This window comes from Symphalangus syndactylus, chromosome 9, assembly GCF_028878055.3.
Source record: "Symphalangus syndactylus isolate Jambi chromosome 9, NHGRI_mSymSyn1-v2.1_pri, whole genome shotgun sequence".
NCBI lineage: Eukaryota > Metazoa > Chordata > Mammalia > Primates > Hylobatidae > Symphalangus > Symphalangus syndactylus.
Genome location: NC_072431.2, coordinates 63797225 through 63816279, shown reverse-complemented (window position 1 = coordinate 63816279; position 19055 = coordinate 63797225). Strand labels below are relative to the sequence as shown.

Below are 19055 nucleotides of genomic sequence, written 5' to 3'. Positions count from 1 at the left end.
TTACTTAACTTTGCAACTCTAGCATTTGGCAGTTAATATTCAATAATCATCAACAATTCTGTTTCCAAACAGAATTGGAAAATTCAAGAGAGAAGCTTGTCTATTCTTGTACTTTAGAAAATTTTCCTAATAGCAATGTAAACAGTCCTAAAGAAAACAAAAATTTGGTTTAGGAACTGACCTATTATGGTTTCGATCTGTGCCAATAGGAGTCCTGCGCATGACTAGTTTGGCCTTGGCAATCCCTTCCTGGAAAGCTTTCTCAGCAGCTGCTTTGTGCTTCCGTATTCGTTCTTCTTCAGCTTGGCGTTCCAGTTTCACTGTTAAAAATAAAAAGACTCAAATCAGGTATTTTCCTAGTAAATCCCACTCTTACAAATTAAATAAAATATAGAGTAAAAAGTGACTAGTGTACAGTAGTTGTTTATCAAATCTTAGTTTGCTTTCTCTAATACTAATCTGTTAAAAGAAATGACATGTAAGGCAGCAACATCTAGTCCTCTTACACTCCTTGAATTTTTGGTGACATCTCATCCCTCAACTCAATGCAAAATCTTTTATCTCCAAAATACCACTCCTTTTTGTTTCTGTTTTGAGGCGGAGTCTTGCTCTGTCACCCAGGCTGGAGTGCAGTGGCACGATCTCGACTCACTGCAACCTCTGCCTCCCAGGTTCAAGCAATTCTCCTGCCTCAGCCTCCCGTGTAGCTGGACTACAGGCACACACCACTGTGTCCAGCTAATTTTTGCATTTTTAGTAGAGACGGGGTTTCCCCATGTTGTCCAGGCTGGTCTCGAACTCCTGACCTCAACTGATCCATCCGTCTCGGCCCCTCAAAGTGCTGGGATTATAGGCGTGAGCCACCACACTCGGCCAAAATACCACTTCTTAATATATTTTAAACAATCCTGAAGAAACAGTTAACAGTCCATAAATAGGACTAACTGAAACATCTTCTGACAGGTGCACCCTCAAAAAGATCATGAAAAATAAAACTAGTAAAATAACTATTTCAAAATAAAACATATTTCAGTCCTGAGGAATCTGACAGTAATTTGGCTTAATAGCCCTGATGACAAGAAAAAAAAAAACTGAAAAACAACAGCAGGGGAGCACTTGTGGATAGTAATTATTTCACATTGAACACCTATTTTTCTAATTATTCAGCAAGTTACTGTTAATGATAAAAATTTTATTTCTGATCATTCATTAATTAGGTTTATTCAGTTAGAAATTTCCCTAAACAACAAAAGCAGCCCGCTAATTTTGTTAAGTTTTTCCATAATTGTCACAAACCTTGACACCATAGGGTACAGAGCAATGCTATTTACAATGTCACAATTTTTAAAAATTGTTTATTTTTTTTTTAGAGATATGTTTGCCCAAGCTGGTCTCAAACTTCTGGGCTCAAGCGATCTCCTGCCTCGGCCTCTCAAAGTGCTGGGATTAGAGGTGTGAGCCACTGCACTCAGCCCCAATAATTTTTAACCCTGATTGTCCATTGACAATAACATCTACAATAAGATGTGAATGTGGAAAATGCATCTGTCTAAAGATGTTACTTTAAAAACTTAAGATAAATTCCATTTATTTAAAACATGGAATTTGTTACCTTTGATAAAGTTTTCTAGCCCAAATGAAACTGTATATTTGTAACAATGGTTATAGTAGAAAATAGTACAAAGGTAAATGATTAAAAAAAAAAAAAAAAAAGCGAGAGAGAGTGATGGCCCAATTACTATCAAGGAAAAGTTCAGTCTCCCAAGACTACAAACAAACATAAGCCAACTTAGGAGAAGTCACCAAAGGAAGACCAAATTCTGTCTCAGAGGTTACAGCACTGAACTAGTTATCCAAAGACCTGAACTCTAATCCAAATACTGATCTTGGTAAAACACTAATATTCTGTCCCTTGTTTCCATACAAATAACAGAATATCATCTTTTCCTTTCTCTTAAATATAAAACACAGTGGAGCAGTCCAAAAATGGAAGAAGAAATCATTACGTTTCAGATAAAATAGAGGTGAAGGTTTTAACCTACATTCTGCTTCATCTGGAATACAGTTATACTTTTTTTTTTCTTTTTTTTTGAGACGGAGTTTCTCTCGTGTTGCCTAGGCTGGAGTGCAATGGTATGATCTCGCCTCACCGCAACCTCCGCCTCCCGGGTTCAAGTGATTCTCCTGCCTCAGTCTACCGAGTAGCTGGGATTACAGGCATGTGTCACCACGCCCGGCTAATTTTGTATTTTTAGTAGAGACAAGGTTTCTTCATGTTGATCAGGCTGGTCTTGAACTCCCAACCTCAGGTGATCCGCCCACCTCGGCCTCCCCAAGTGCTGGGATTACAGGCGTGAGCCACTGCGCCCGACCGCAGTTACACTTTCTTGATAGGTATTGTTTTATTTTGTTTTGTTTTGTTTTGAGACAGAGTCTCGCCCTGTCACCCAGCCTGGAGTGCAACGGCACCATCTCGGCTCACTGCAACCTCTGCCTCCCAGGTTCAAGCGATTCTCCTGCCTCAGCCTCCCAAGTAGCTGGGATTACAGGTGTGTGCCACCACGGCCAGCTAATTAATTAATTAATTAATTTATTTATTTATTTATTTAGGGATGGCGTCTCGCTCTGTCATCAGGCTGGAGTGCAGTGGTGTGATCTCGGCTCTCTGCAACCTCCCACTCCCTGGTTCAAGTGATTATCCTGCCTCAGCTTCCCGAGTAGCTGGAATAACAGGCACCACCACACCCAGCTGATCTTTTTTTTTTTTTTTTTTTTTAAAGACAGAGTCTCGCTCTGTCCCCTAGGCTGGAGTACAGTGGCTGATCTTGGCTCACTGCAACCTCAGACTCCCTGGTTCAAGCTATTCTCCTGCCTCAGCATCCTGAGTAGCTGGGATTACAGGCATGCATCACCACACCAGGCTAAGTTTGTATTTTTAGTAGAGACAGGGTTTCACCATGTTGGCCAGAATGGTCTTGATCTCCTGACCTCATGATCGGCCTGCCTCAGCCCCCCAAAGTGTAGGATTACAGGCTGTGAGCCACCGAGCCTGGCCTCTTCATAGGTCTTTAAAATGGTAAATACAATGGCCAGGGGAGGTGGCTCATGCCTTTAATCCCAGCAATTTGGCCAGTTGAGGCAGGCAGTTCACTTGAGGTCAGAGTTTTGAGACTAGCCTAACCAACATGGTGAATCTCCATTTCTACTAAAAATACAAAAATTAGCTGGGTGTGGTAGCAGATGCCTTGTTATCCCAGCTACTCAGGTGGCAGAGGCACGAGAATAGCTTGAACCTGGGAGGTGGAGGTTGCAGTGAGCCAAGATCGCACCATTGCACTCCAGCGTGGGTGACAGAGCGACTCTCTGTATCCAAAAAAATAAATAAAATGGAAAGTACACATTACATATGTATACTCAGGCACAGTATGCATATCTATGTAAAAATATTTCGATGGCTTTAAGTAGTATAAACTAAAATTTGTTTTAAAAGGAATATACATTTTCTAATGAAAGAACTATTCAAACCGGGGTTTGGTGGCTCAGGCCTGTAATCCCAGCAGTTTAGGAGGCTGAAGCAGGAAGATCACTTGAGTTTTGCGGTTCAATACCGGCGTCCACAAATAATAAAAAGATTAGCCAGGCGTGGTGACACATGCCTGTAGTCCCAGCTGCTCGGGAGGCTGAAGAGGGAGGATCACTTGAGCCCAAGAGGTCAAGGCTGCAGTGAGCTGAAATCACACTGCTGCACTCCAGCCTGGGTGAAGAATGAGACCTTGTCTCAAAATAAAATAAAAAAGAAAACGTTGAAAAAGAACAAGCTGGAAGATCAACACTTCCCTATTCCGAAACTTACTACAAAGCAAAGTTATCAAGACAGTGTGGCTTTTACATACAGACAGATACAGATCAGTGAAATAGAATTCAGAGTCCAGAAATAAGCCAATGTATCCTAGAGTCATATGATTTTTGACAAGCGTGTCAGGCCCATTCAATGGGGAATGGTTTGTCATTTCAAAAAACAGTACTAGGACAACTGGAGAGACACATGCAAAAAAAATAAAGCTGGACTTTTACCTTACACTATAAAAATTAGCTGAAAATAAAAGACCTAAATTTCAGAGGTAAAACTATTAAGACATTTGGAAGAAAACAGGAGTAAATCTTCATGACCCTGGATTTGGCAAAAGATCCTTAAATCTAACACCAAATCTATGAGTAACAAAAGAATAAATAGATAAAATGAACCTCATCAAATTTAAAAAACTTTTGTGCTTCAAATGATACTACTAAGAAAGGACAGGCCAGATGCAGTGGCTCACAGCTGTAATCCCAGCACTTTGGGAGGCCAAGGCAGGCGGATCACCTGAGGTCAGGAGTTCGAGACTTTGCCTGGTCAACGTGGTAAAACCCCATCTCTACTAAAAATAGAAAATTAGCCAGGCGTGGTGGCGCACGCCCGTAATCCCAGCTACTCGGGAGGCTGAGGCAAGAGAATCACTTGAACCCAGGAGGCAGAGGTTTCAGGGAGCTGAGATCACGTCACTGGACTCCAGCCTGGGCACAAAAAAGAGCGAAACTCCGTCTCCCAAAAAAAAAAGTGAAAGGACAACACACAAAATAGATGAAAATATTTGTAGACCAGGTATCAGACAGAGAATTGTATCTAGAATGTATAAAGAACTCTTACAACTCAATAATAAACAAATAACTCAATTTAATAATGGACAAATGATCTGAATTAATACTTCTCCAAAGATACACAGGTGGCCAGGAGACACATGAAAAGATGGTTCAGCATCATTAGCCATCAAAGAAATGCAAATCAAAACCACAATGAGATACCATTTCACACCCACTAGGATGACTATCATCAAAAAGTCAGAAAATAACAAGTATTGATGGGGAAGGAGAAAAGTCGGAACCTTTAATTCACTGCTGGTGAGCATGTAAAATTGTGCAGCCACTTTGGAAAACAGTCTGGCAGTTTCTCAGATGGTTAAACATAACCATATGACCCAACAATCTCATTCCGAGGTATTTACTCTAAAGAAATGAAAGTATATGACTACTCAAAAACTCATACACAAATGTTTATGGCAGCATTATTCATAATAGGCAAAAGATGAAAACAATCTAAATGTTTATCAAGTGATGAATGAGAAACAAAACGTGGTATATCCAAACAATGGAATATTATCCAACCATAAAAGGGAATGAAGTACTAACACATGCTACAACATGGATAAACCTGGAGAACATGCTAAGTGAAAAAAGCCAGCCATAAAAAGGCTACATATTATATGATTACATTTACATGAAATATCCAGAATAGGTAAATCCATAGATGCAGAGAACAGATTGGTGGTTGCCGGGGGATGGGGACAAGGGAGAAGAGTGAGTGACTTTTGGGTTTTCTTTTAAAAATGTTTTGGGGCCAGGCACGGTGGCTGGCCTGGCACAGTGGCTCACGCCTGTAATCCCAGCACTTTGGGAGACTGAGGCGGGTGGATCAGGAGTTCGAAACTAGCCTGGCCAACATGGTGAAACCCCATCTCTACAAAAACACAAAAATTGGCCGGGCATGATGGCGCATGCCTGTAATCCCAGCTACTCGGGAGGCTGAGGCAGGAGAATCGCTTGAACCCAGAAGGCGGAGGTTGCAGTGAGTCAAGATCAAACCATTGCACTTTAGCCTGGGCGACAGAGTGAGACTCCATCTCAAAAAAAAAAAAAAAAAGTTTTACAACTAAATAGAGGTGGTCTATTTTGTGACTGGCTTCTTTCACTTAGCATAATGTTTTCAAGATTCATTCATGTTGTAGCATGTAAAACATTATGCTAAGTGAAAGTCACAATAGACTATCTATTATACAATTCCATTTAGAGAAAATGTCTAGAATAGCAAATCTATAGAGACAAAGTAGACTAGTGGTTGCTCAGGGCTGGGGAGGATGGGCGAATGGGGTAATGACAGTTCATGGGTAGAAGGTTTCTTTCTGAGATGATAAAAATGTTACAAAATTGACTGTGGCAATGGTTGTACATTATCTGTGAATCTACTGAAAACACTAAATTATACATAATAAGTGAACTAATTATACTGTATGTCGATTATTTCTTAATAAAGCTGCTTTTTAAAAGTTCAGATTTGATGGTGCCATCAAAGCCCAAAATTTTTAAGTTCTTAAATCTTAAAGGACAGACTACTGAGTTGGTGACTGTGCTAGGGGCTTCAAATATCTTGTCAATCAATTTTATAACAATCTTATCAAGCATATGAGGAAAGTGAGGCACAGATAAGTAACCTGCCCAAAGGAACACTGTACAGCTAAGTCAGAGCTAGAACCTGAACCCAGGTCAGTCAACTCCCAAGTCCTATGTTGTTTCCACTATGTCTATTTGTAGATTTGGTCCTTTACTGAACCCAGAAAAGATGCCAATATCACATTAATTAATTAACTAATCAGAATGCCAGGCTGAACACTCCAGCTAAAATATGAAATTATCAACAGAACTAATAAAAAATAAAATACATACCAATAGGTGCTGGGTTATTACATACAGAAATAAGTAAACAAACAGAGACCCTACCATTACCTCAGTAATTTCCTTTCTTTTACTATCTTCTACAGAGCTTCCCCTTTTCTCTCAGCATGAAATTTTACCTTTCATTTCTCTTTCCTGGATTTCCCGTTCCTTCTTAGCTTGAATGGCAAGCAACCTTCTGCTCTTCACAGCACTAATCATGTCTTCAGCTTCTGTATCTACTTGGGGCTCAAACTTCACAATTTCTTTTTTCCTATCAGTTTTGCCTAACCCATTCTCAACTTTTCCATTTTCTTTATTTTTGGCTTCCATTTCTTTCCGTTTCTGTTTCTCTGCTCTCTTCTTATCATTTTCTTCCTTCAACACAGCAAGCCGCTCCTTCCACAACTCTGCAGACATCTGCTGCCTGGTCTCCATGTGGTCTTGCACTGAGTATGTCATGAGGATCCGGTGGCACAGTGCTGCCAAGATCTGTAGCTTCTCCTCTGACGTCAGCTCAAAAAATTCAGAGGTCTCCAGCTTTTCTAGGAACTCATCTTGTACCTCATTATCCTCAAATGCAGCTGAATCTTTATTGTCATCTGTGTCTGAGCCCTCGCTTTCCTCCTGAACATCAGATCTACGCAAGCAGAGCCGCACCAGCTCTGAAACAGAATGCAGAGTCAAGGGGATTTCCGACAGCTTCATTCCCAATTCACCATAGTCTTCTGCTATCTCATCTTGTAGGAGGGTCTGTAAGAGGATGACCAACACCCTATTAAGGTATAAAAAGCCACCCTTATCTGCACTCAAGGCTTCCATAAGGGACACAGCAGTAATAGGATACTGAGCATCTGGTAAAAGTAGCCCAGAATAACAGCTCAAGAATTCCACCACCATGGCCACATCCCCAAACAGCGTGTTGGGCAGCCCTTCAGGGGTATCCACCAATCTGAATGCTGGAAGGTTTCTGCCAGTTAATTCTTGGTCCTCATACCGCTTCTGTTTTTCTAATCTCTCAAGCATTTCTTTCTCTCTTCGTTCTTTGGCTTTTTCCTTCAACTTCTTTTTCAGCTCCTCCCGTTTCTTTTTCAAATATTCTTTCCGTTGCTCTTCAGACATAGAAGCCCACCTCTTTTTGTGCTCTAGAAGTTCATAGCGTTTTTGAACAAGACTTCGCAATTCTTCTGGGAGACGAGCTCTATCTTCACTAGAGAGAAGACGAGCTGTTTTGGAGATAACACAGGACAGGGCACTCCTCTTGTCCTCCCTGTCTTTGTTTTCTTTGTAGTATGCAATGAGGTGTAGGGCTGCAGGAGGCAGATGTTTATGAGGTTTACTAGCGGTCCTAGGTGTACCCCCAGAATTCCGTGGGGCTCGTGTCATCTTCTGCGTGCCTTTGGCCATATCCAACAAAGTCATCTGCTTCATTTTGGTTTTGGGAGTCTTCAGTCCTTTTTTGGGAGATTTGGAATTCCCTGTGGATTTCTGTCCATTCAAGATGCCTTTGCTTCTGCCCTTTGCCTTCAAAGGCTTGTCACTGTGCTTCCCTGGTTTCTTGGCAGGTGGGCCTTTTTTAGGAATGTGAAAGTTAGTGTGCAGCTTATTGGGCGACATCATCTTCATCATTTCTTCTAGATGTTCTTCAGGAGATTTGGAATTCTTTGAGTTCTTCACTTTGAGTGGCGAGCCACTCAATGACTTCTTCAAGTGTACATGACACCATAACTTAGGATTTAGTTGTGAACTAAGAGAAGAGTTGTCTGTCTTGGATTTCTTTGAGGGCTTCCTGTCTGGAGATCCAGTATTCTTCCTCTTAGTAGAAGGGTTGAGAGTCATATACTAGAATTTAAGAATAGGAGCAAAATTAATTTTAAAATCTAAAACTAACTTAAGCAACATTTAAGCATCTTAAAGGCCCTCTTCCCCAGCTATTCAGGTAAAGCTACATATTCATATCTCTTCATGGATACTTTGTCCCTGAAAAAACAAAGACATGAATGTTAGCTAATGTTTTTGTCATGTCAACACAAAATTCCCTTGACATCCAGACTTAATACTAGACATTTTTGCTATGTAACTAGTTCTCTGTTTATGTATATTAATGATTCTTAAATATTTAAACAAAATTTGTGAACCCCTCCACCAGAAATAGTAGACAAAAACTATGCATACAATTTCAGAGAATCCATCTATGGACCCCAGATTAAGGATATCTGATCTACAAAATGGCAATATCTGAAATGTTTAAAAAGCACTGTTCTTGAAACGAGACTGAATTTTCACCCTTTCACTGTTGGTTCCTATTCAGAGCATTTTATGCTTTTAAGTAGAAATGATACTGTTTAAAGTACTTTTGTCTTAACTCTGAGGTACATTTTCTTACAGAAGAATCAGTGAGTTTAAGAACAATATGAACACTGCTCATAGATAAAGACACCTCCTGACCTGGGCCTCAAACTCCCCTTTGTCCTCACCCAACACTTTTAAGAACTCATTCTGGCCGGGCGCAGTGGCTCACGCACGTAATCCCAGAACTTTGGGAGGCCGAGGCAGGCGGTTCACTTGACATCAGGAGTTGGAGACCAGCCTGGCCAACATGGTAAAACCCTGTCTCTACGAAAAATGCAAAAATCAGCCAGGCGTGGTGGCACATGCCTGTCACCCCAGCTACTCAGGAGGCTGAGGCTCGAGATCGCTTGAACCCGGGAAGAGGAGGTTGCAGTGAGCCAAGATCACACCACTGCACTCCAGCCTGGAGGAGAGAGCAAGACCCCCATCTCCAAAAAAAAAAAGAGAACTCATTCCCACAACTAATTTCACACCATTCTCTCTTTGAACATACCCTCTTACCTTCCAAATCCACTCCCTCCAGTCCCACAACTCTACAATCGTTCAATCTCACCAGAACCTTAAATCCATTAATTTTATTACATTTTCACCACCCTAACCCCCATGTCTTATTTACCCAGATTAAATTTTAGTCAATCATGATAACTGATCTCACATAAACCTATAGTTCCCTTGTCTCTCTTATTCTATTATATCTACTTGGAAAAACCATAACCCTGATTAACTCACTCTATTTACTCCTGCCCTGCATATATTCAGCTGAAACACGGCTAAAATAAAAGATACAATAAAAGTGAACAGTCTCAGCCGGGTGCAGAGGCTCACACCTGCAATCCCAGCACTTTGGGAGGCCAAGGCGGGCTGATCACAAGGTCAGGAGATGGAGACCATCCTGGCTAACACGGTGAGACCCAGTCTCTACCAAAAATACAAAAAAATTAGCCAGGCGTGGTGGCGGGTGCCTGTAGTCTGAGCTACTTGGGAGACTGAGGCGTGAACCCAGAAGATGGAGCTTGCAGTGAGCAGAGATCACCCCACTGCACTCCAGCTTGGGCGACAGAGCAAGACTCTGTCTCAAAAAAAAAAAAGGTGAGTGGTCTCACTTTAAATTCATTGCCAGGCACCTCAAACGGGTCCTCCACATCACCTAGCAAACACAGTGTGTTCCTTTAGTCCACTCATGTTCCCACTCTCCTGATACCCATCTCGTCTCCTCATACCCATCTCGTCTCCTCATACCTCCCATACCTCATTTCCATCATATACAATCAGTTAACATGTAACAGTCCAGTCCATTTGTCATGATACCACTGCTTCTTTTTTAAATGTGTATTGAAAAAAAAAAAAACCAAACTCTATGAGTGGAATGCTTTAAAAAAGATAATTACAAAGAAAAATGCCTGGTAGCTAAAATGCAAACTAATTGAAATAACCAAGTCAAGTAATGCAAAATACAGCCCATTTCAGAAGAAAACTGTTGCTTTATGTGATTAGGGAAAAGACTAGATAAACTCTAGAATACTTGATTTTTATTACCAAAATCAGCTAAGTACATCAATGGCACTCACAGATATGAACATCCAGTTTTTCAACAGAAGGGACTAACCAGAAAAGAGCAACATGTAAAGAAGTCTAAAGACAAGTAGGTTAGGCTAGTTTGAGATGAGACTACAGGCAAGAAAACAGCTAAGGATTACTGAATAACGAATTATGAGCCCCTTAAAAAAGAGTACAGGGAGATGGCTAAGGTGAGATAAATCCCAGGGATCACACAGTAAAACACCTATGCTCTTGTTAGGAGAAAAGTAAATAGGTTTAGTAAAATTAAATAAGCTGTACTATAAAGCCATTTAAATGTTTTTTTTATTTTTTATTTTTAAGACGGAGTCCCGCTCTGTCTCCGTCTGGAGTGCAGTAGCGCATCTTGGCTCACTGCAACCTCCACCTCCCAGGCTCAAGCGACTCTCCTGCCTCAGCCTCCCAAGTAGCTGGGATTATAGGTGTGCGCCACCATACCTGGCTAACTTTTGTATTTTTAGTAGAGACCGGGTTTCACCATGTTGGCCAGCCTGGTCTCAAACTCCTGACCTCAGGTGATCCGCCCACCTCCACCTCCCAAAGTGCTGGGATTACAGGCATGAGCCACCCAGCCAGGCCCCAGTTAAGATTTAAACATTAGGGGCTGGGCGTTGTGGTTCACGCCTGTAATCCCAGCACTCTGGGAGGCCGAGGCGGGCGAATCATGAGGTCAGGAGATTGAGACCACGGTGAAACCCCATCTCTACTAAAAATACAAAAAAATTTAGCCGGGCGCCGTGGCGGGCGCCTGTAGTCCCAGCTACTCGGAGAGGCTGAGGCAGGAGAATGGCGTGAACCCGGGAGGCGGAGCTTGCAGCGAGCCAAGATGGCGCCACCGCACTCCAGCCTGAGGAACAGAGCGAGACTCCACCTCAAAAAAAAAAAAAAAAAAAATGAGAGAAAACGAGCCCACAGAACCATGGCTACACACAGAGGAAAAAAAATATGGCCTACACCGAGTAGGATATACTTAACAAATCCCTCTTTTGGCTAAGCTATCTAACTTTAAAGGCCAATCGGCCTTTGAAGTGTTCCAGGCAACAGCAGGTTATTGTTCCTCTGCCCGAGTTTTTGTTGCCTTATTAAAACTGTAATGTGTTGCCGGGCGCGGTGGCTCACGCCTGTAATCCCAGCACTTTGGGAGGCCGAGGCAGGCGGATCACAAGGTCAGGAAATCGAGACCATCCTGGCTAACACAGTGAAACACCGTCTCTACTAAAAATACAAAAAAAATGAGCTGGCGCGGTGGCAGGCGCCTGTAGTCCCAGCTACTCGGGAGGCTGAGGCAGGAGAATGGCGTGAACCGGAAGGCGGAGCTTGCAGTGAGCCGAGATCGCGCCACTGCACTCCAGCCTGGGCGAAAGAGCGAGACTCTGTCTCAAAAAACAAACAAAAAACAAACAACAAAAAAACTGGAATGTGTTGTTCCCCAATCGCCAATAACCATCCTTAGAATGGGCTGACAAAGGCCGGGCGCGGTGGCTCACTCTTGTAATCCCAGCACTTTGGGAGGCCGAGGCGGGCGGATCACGAGGTCAGGAGATCGAGACCACGGTGAAACCCCGTCTCTACTAAAAATACAAAAAATTAGCCGGGCGTGGTGGCAGGCTCCTGTAGTCCCAGCTACTCGGAGAGGCTGAGGCAGGAGAATGGCGTGAACCAGGGAGGCGGAGCTTGCAGTGAGCCGAGATTGCGCCACTGCACTCCAGCCTGGGCGACAGAGCGAGACTCCATCTCAAAAAAAAAAAAAAGAAAAAAAAGAATGGGCTGACAAAGAGGCTTTATAGCTTTATAACATATAAACCCTATCCATGACTCTGGGATTACCTTCCCTAGATGCAGAATTTCCTCCTTCTAGTTTCCCAGAACGTATTTCAAAATGCTAGGAAGAATAAGCCAAGATAACTTATTTAAGACTCCAATCTCCTCATGGACAGTAATACTATCAGTACTCCAAAGAGAATATGGCAGAGACCATCCAAACTGCAGAGCAAGACCCATTACTACCCTGGCAGGAAATAAGAACAAATGTGTGCCCCCACAAAGTTAACAACCTTCTTCAGTCAGCCTTGGAAAATCTTCAGAGTATACACATACAGGCGGACATTTTTTCTTTTTCTTTTTTTTTTTTTTTTTTTGAGACGGAGTCTCACTCTGTCGCCCAGGCTGGAGTGCAGTGGCGCAATCTCGGCTCACTGCAAGCTCCGCCTCCCGGGTTCACGCCATTCTCCTGCCTCAGCCTCTCCGAGTAGCTGGGACTACAGGCGCCCGCCACCACGCCCGGCTAATTTTTTTGTATTTTTAGTAGAGACGGAGTTTCACCGTGGTCTCGATCTCCTGACCTCGTGATCCGCCCGCCTTGGCCTCCCAAAGTGCTGGGATTACAAGCGTGAGCCACCGCGCCTGGCCCAGGCGGACATTTTTTCTAATGCTCAGAACAACAGATTATATATTTAAAGTTATCCTAAAATGAAATGTATCGCTAAAAAGGAGACTAAGTTTCATTTTTAGCATTTTAAATAGGTATGTTTTAATAGGGTCTGTTACAATAACTCGGACACTTCTTTATTTACTGATTATAGTTCTATTTTAAAAGAAAAATCACTCACATTTTACATAAGGTTCTTTAAACTTCTTCCACTTAGAAGCATAGTAGTATGAAGAAATGATACAAGAAAAAGGTGGGATGGCTTAGCCATGAGGGTCTAGCAACCCATTTTTATTCATAAGGTGTGTTTTTGTGCCAAGCCACACCATGTTTTTGTTTGTTTGTTTCTTAAAAATGAAAGAAATGAACTCACCCAACCCCCTCCCAATAGGCCGGCTCCCCACGTGAGCAGTCCTTCAGTAACTGGATCATCTCAGCATGGGGCATGCTGGGCAGTCACAGCCAAATGGGAGCCGGCATGGCTGGACTCAGGGGGATCTGAAAAAGCATAAAACCACTTATGTCCTAACGGTACTCCCTATCCCCCACTCAGCACAGTTAATCTACCAGATTAGCAGATGGGGAGGGAGAAGAACGGACAGCTGGATTACTAGCAGTATAATTTTTGGCAAAGGTCCTTCCTAATTGCTAAACAGAAAAAAATGTTTATGACTGTCTCGGCAACATGGAAGGTTGAAAGGAAAAGAGAGCGTCCACAATTTTACATTTGTTCCTGTCACTTGAAACTCACCACAACCACAAATATCTGTCTGCAACTCCTGTTTCTTGATAAAAAATAGGATAAAAATGAAAGAAATTACTTGTAGCAGCTCATTCAGATGCTGCATACAACTTAATAATAAGCAATATAATCTAGGCAGCAAAACCCTAAATTAGCAAACCTTGGCAATCCATATTCTGATTCTTATCTCACCGTTCTCATTCACCCAGGGCAACATGTTAGAACTTTGAGGACAACACTCAAATAGTGGGCTTTTCTCGATTTCCATAGGCCTTTATTAGCAAGTTTGCAAAATTTGTTACTATAAAATATATATTAAAGTGGTTTCAAAATAATATAACTTTTCATTTTTTTTCCTTCTAGCAAACCATTCCTTCAACAATATAATTTACCTTTTAAAGTACTTCCGTTCTAACCCCTAACTCACAAACTTTTTTTTTTCCTCCCCCCCATTAACAGGGTCTCACTCTGTCTGTCACACAGGCTGGAGTGCAGTGGCATGATCACAGCTCACTGCAACCTTGACCTCCTGGGCTCAAGGGATCACCCTGCCTCCATCTCCCAAGTAGCTTGGACTAGAGGCACATGCCACCACACCCAGTTAATTTTTTGTGTATGTAGAAACAGGGTCTCGCCATGTTACCCAGGCTGGTCTCAAACTCATGGGCTCAAGCAATCCTCCCACCTCAGCCCCCCAAAGTGCTGAAATTACAAGCAGGAGCCACTACGCCTAGCCATAAACAACAAACAAACTTTAAGAGCGAGACTTTATTTAAAGACAAATCAGGCCGGGTGTGGTGGCTCATACCTGTAATCCCAGCACTTTGGGAGGCCAAGGCTGGTGGATCACAAGGTCCGGGGATTGAGACCATCCTGGCCAACATTGTGAAACCACATGTCTACCAAAAATACAAAAATTAGCCGGGCATGGTGGTAGGTGCCTGTAGTCCCAGCTACTCGGGAGGCTGAGGCAGGAGAATCACTTGAGCCCAGGAGGCGGAGGTTGCAGTGAGCCAAGATTGCACCACTGCACTCCAGCCTGGCGACAGAGCAAGACTCTGTCAAAGGAAGGAAAGGAGGGACGGAGGGAGGAAGATAGATAGATAGACAGACAGACAGGCAGGCAGGCAGACAGAGACAGACAGACAGACAGACAGATCGATGGATCGATCAGCCAGGCATGATAGCTCACACCTGTAATCCCAATACTTCAGGGGTCAGGCTGGGGAAGGATTGCTTGAGCCCAGGAGTTTGAGACCAGCCTGGGTAACATGGTAAGATCCTGTCTCTGGAACAAATTAAAAATAAAAATTAGCTGGGCTTCGTGGTGCACACCTGTGGTCTCGGCTACTCAGGAGGCTAAGGTAGGCGGATTGCTTGACCCCAGAGGTCAAGACTGCAGTAGTGACCTATGATCACACTGCTGCACGTCCAGCCTAGGCAGAGCAAGATCCTGTCTCAAAAAATAAAAAAATAAATAAAATATGTAATACTATGAGTAATGGACAAAATTATGTCACTGCCTTCTTAAATGATGCACTAAGAATACATCAATTCTTAATGTCCAAATATTCATAACCTGAATCTAATCATGAAGAAATAAATCAAAATCAAAAAGCATTCTATAAAATACCAGGTTCTATTATTTCAAAATGTCAAGGTTTTGAAAGACAAAGAAAAGCTGAGGGACTGTCCCAGATTAGAAGAGACCAAAGAAAAACTTATGGCACGGGAGTAAATTCAGCATTAAAATAAATGTAATTAAAAGGAAAAAAAAAAAAAAAAAAAAAAAAAGAGACCAAAGAGACAAATAAATGTGAATATGTAACACATGGTAGCACAATGGATCCTATTAAAGCAAAACAAAATTGTTTTTTTGGTTAAAAGATTACTGAAGAACTGCGAAAATGTGAGTAAAAACTATAGATTAGATAATAGAGTTATTTCAATGTTAACTTCCTGATTTTGACAACTGTACTGTAGTTATGTTGGGAAATATCCTTGATTTTTTTGTTGTGTTTTGTAGAGATGGAATCTCGCCATGTTGCCCAAAAAGGTCCTGAACTGGACTCAAGTGATCCTCCCACCTTAGCCTCCCAAAGTTCTAGAATCACACAGGTGTGAGCTAGCAAATATCAATGTTTTTAAGAAATTCATATTCCAGTATTCTGTAAAAGGGCATCCTGTCTGGAAAATTACTTGGCTCAGGAAAAAATAATTCGTGTGTGTGTAGAGAGCAGATTAGGCCAGATGCAGTGGCTCACGCCTGTAATCCCAATACTTTGGGAGGCTGAGGCAGAAGGATCACTTGAGACCAGGAGCTCAAGACCAGCATGGGCAAGAGTGAGACTCCATCTTTATAAAAAATAAAAAACACAAAAATCAGTTGGGCATGGTGGTGAACACCTGTAATCCTAGCTAGTCAGAAGCATGAGGTGGGAGGACTGCTTGAGCCAGAAGTTCCAGGTTACAGTGAGCTACAATCATTCCACTGCACTCTAACCTGGGAGACAGCATAAAGCCTACCTCAAAAAAAAAAAAAAAAAGAGAGAGAGAATGATAAACAAATATGATAAATATTAACATCTGAGGAAATCTAATCAAAGAGTACACAGAAATTCAGTAGTGTTTTGTCAACTCTCCTGCATAAAATTATTCAATAAAATATTAAAATGTAGTAAGAACAAGGCTAAACTCATGCAGGATTCCAAATGCCTTAAAGTGTTATTTTCTTCTTACGTCTCAAATTCAAAGGCTTCCCTACTAGGATTTATCAGTCTAAAATAAGAGCTCAAACATAATGGAGAGACTAACAAAATAGGGCTGCAGTGTATTACAAGAGGAAAATGAGCTAGAGATTTCATCTTAGATGACAGTTATCACCCAATTGCCTTGTAAATCATTCCTCCAAGTCATTGGGCCTACAAAAAATTATGCTGCCCCTAAAGCCCAAATGTCAGTGGCATTTTTCTCCAACAAATGGAACTTCTTCAAGAAATGAATAGCCAGTTACCTATTATATGCAACATACTATGCTAAACATTACAAGATATAAAATAAGCAAGGTAGTTCTTATTCTCAAGTAATTTATATTCTACAAAGATTTTGGAAAACCACAAACACACCCTCATCATCATATTAGGTATTCAGGTAACAATCCAAAATTCCCGTGTCTTTACATAATTTTCCTCTCTCCCACATAAGCCCTCACTATGGGTCCTTTGGTAAAACTATTTTTTTTTTTTTTTTGAGACAGTCTCACTCTGTTGCCCAGGCTGGAGTGCAGTGGCGTGATCTCGGCTCACTACAAGCTCCACCTCCCAGGTTCAAGCAATTCTCCTGCCTCAGCCTCCCAAGTAGCTGGAACTATGGGTGCCCGCCACCACGCTCGGCTAATTTTTTGTATTTTTAGTAGAGACGGGGTTTCACCATGTTAGCCAGGATGGTCTCGATCTCCTGACCTTGTGATCCACCCACCTCGGCCTCCCAAAGTGCTGGGATTACAGGCGTGAGCCACTGCACCTGGCCTGCTAAAACTATTGCTCAGAACTCACTCTCTACGCCTGGTCTCACTCTACAGTAAATGTACTCAGAGCCTGACAGAACATTACATTCTACAAAAACCAAAGAGTATACAGAGAGAGAAGATATCCCATGCCTTTGGATGGATGGGTCCTATGTGATCAACTTTAATCCTCAACAGATTATTTTAAATTTCATCTAGAAAAAGAAAGAAAACAGGCCGGGCGCAGTGGCTCACGCTTGTAATCTCAGCACTTTGGGAGGCCGAGGCGGGCGGATCACGAGGTCAGGAGATCGAGACCACGGTGAAACTCCGTCTCTACTAAAAACACAAAAAATTAGCCGGACGTGGTGGCGGGCGCCTGTAGTCCCAGCTACTCGGAGAGGCTGAGGCAGGAGAATGGCTGAACCCGGGAGGCGGAGCTTGCAGTGAGCCGAGATCGTGCCACTGCACTCCAGCCTGGGTGACAGAGCGAGACTCCGTCTCAAAAAAAAAAGAAAGAAAACAAAGCAATGTTTTAGGTTCTACTTATCATCTGTGTTACTATGTTTTGCCCTGTCTGAGAAGCCAAAGTCTTAATTTTATAAATAGGAAAAACACAGCTTACATACAGAAAACAATCAGTGACATGTCAAATAGTATTGGGAAATAGGAAATTATTGTTTAAGGTAGGGAAAACAAATAATAAACCTGAGTATATGCCTTTAACTTTGTAGACCAGCATTCTACATGAGTCTTAAGTTTTCTGAGTAAAATCACTGCCGTCTTACAGCACTTTAAGCAAGCTTCCATTTCCTAGTCTTAACCTAAATTACAGCCAAATTTCATAACATTACTAAGTTAAGCCCCCACTAGAAATTCTGGGAGAAGCTTATTTCTTCAGAAATTGCCTTTCAGGTTATAAGTTCCTGGAGTTCTAGTCTCTCTCTCCTACAAAAATTGTGGATCAGCTGGGCGTGGTGGTACGTGCCTGTAGTCCCCAGCTACTAGTGAGACAGAGGGAGGAGGATCACTTAAGCCCAGAAATTTCAGGCTGCAGTGATTGTCCCACTGCACTCCAGCCTGGGTAACAGAGCAAGACCCTGTCTCTAAAGTAAGAAATAAGTGTGGATCAGCTTTTATGTCTTAGGAAACTCAAAAAATCTTTTACCCATAAAAATAGTCTTTCACATTATTCACATATTTGAATCACTAAACTAAAATACATAAAACAGAGCTGTAAGATTAGAAAAGAGGAAAATATTTAAGAACTCAAGTAATCCAAGAATTAGTCTAAAACCCATTTAGAGATGGTTTCATAGAGTTCTCATATAGTTAAGATAGTAATCTCATGTGAAGACCACAGAAAGCTGAATCATGGTTCCAAACTCTGTGGCAACAAAATGACAGTGAACTCAAATTTCTCCTCAACAAACAAAAACAAACATCTGAGAAAAAATTACAGTTCCATGGAAAATTTAGTCCTGATCTAGAAAAAGCCAATTACTTTCTAAATTTTTCCTTTTAAGCAAATAATAATAATTTAAAGAGCATAACAGAAGACACCACTTATCTTGCTGGTCTAGAATAAGAAAATCTGCTAAGGGCTAACACCATGACTGGAGGTCTTTACTAATGTTTTGGAGAAATAAATTATTTTTCAATATGCTTTTGTCACCATAATCAACTTAAGATAATTAAGCAAATTTAGTTGCTATGACTTCAGATGTCTTTATATTTTCTTAATTAAATGAAATGGGAAGCCGGGCGCGGTGGCTCAAGCCTGTAATCCCAGCACTTTGGAAGGCCAAGGCGGGCAGATCACGAGGTCAGATCGAGACCATCCTGGCTAACACGGTGAAACCCCGTCTCTACTAAAAATACAAAAAATTAGCCGGGCGTGTTGGTGGGCGCCTGTAGTCCCAGCT

The 19055-nt window shown here is 41.9% G+C and overlaps 1 protein-coding gene across 2 annotated transcripts in view; it reads right to left on the bottom strand.

Annotated features, from left to right (window-relative positions):
• BAZ1B (bromodomain adjacent to zinc finger domain 1B) overlaps positions 1–19055 on the bottom strand; it is a 90628-nt gene that overhangs the window by 30221 nt on the left and 41352 nt on the right. For both annotated transcript variants that reach the window (XM_055292867.2, XM_055292868.2), the window contains exons 7-8: positions 6666–8367; positions 182–320 (exon numbers count right to left, since the gene is read on the bottom strand). In XM_055292867.2, the coding sequence (XP_055148842.1) occupies positions 182–320; positions 6666–8367 (1841 nt within the window). The remainder of the gene's footprint in view (positions 1–181; positions 321–6665; positions 8368–19055) is intronic.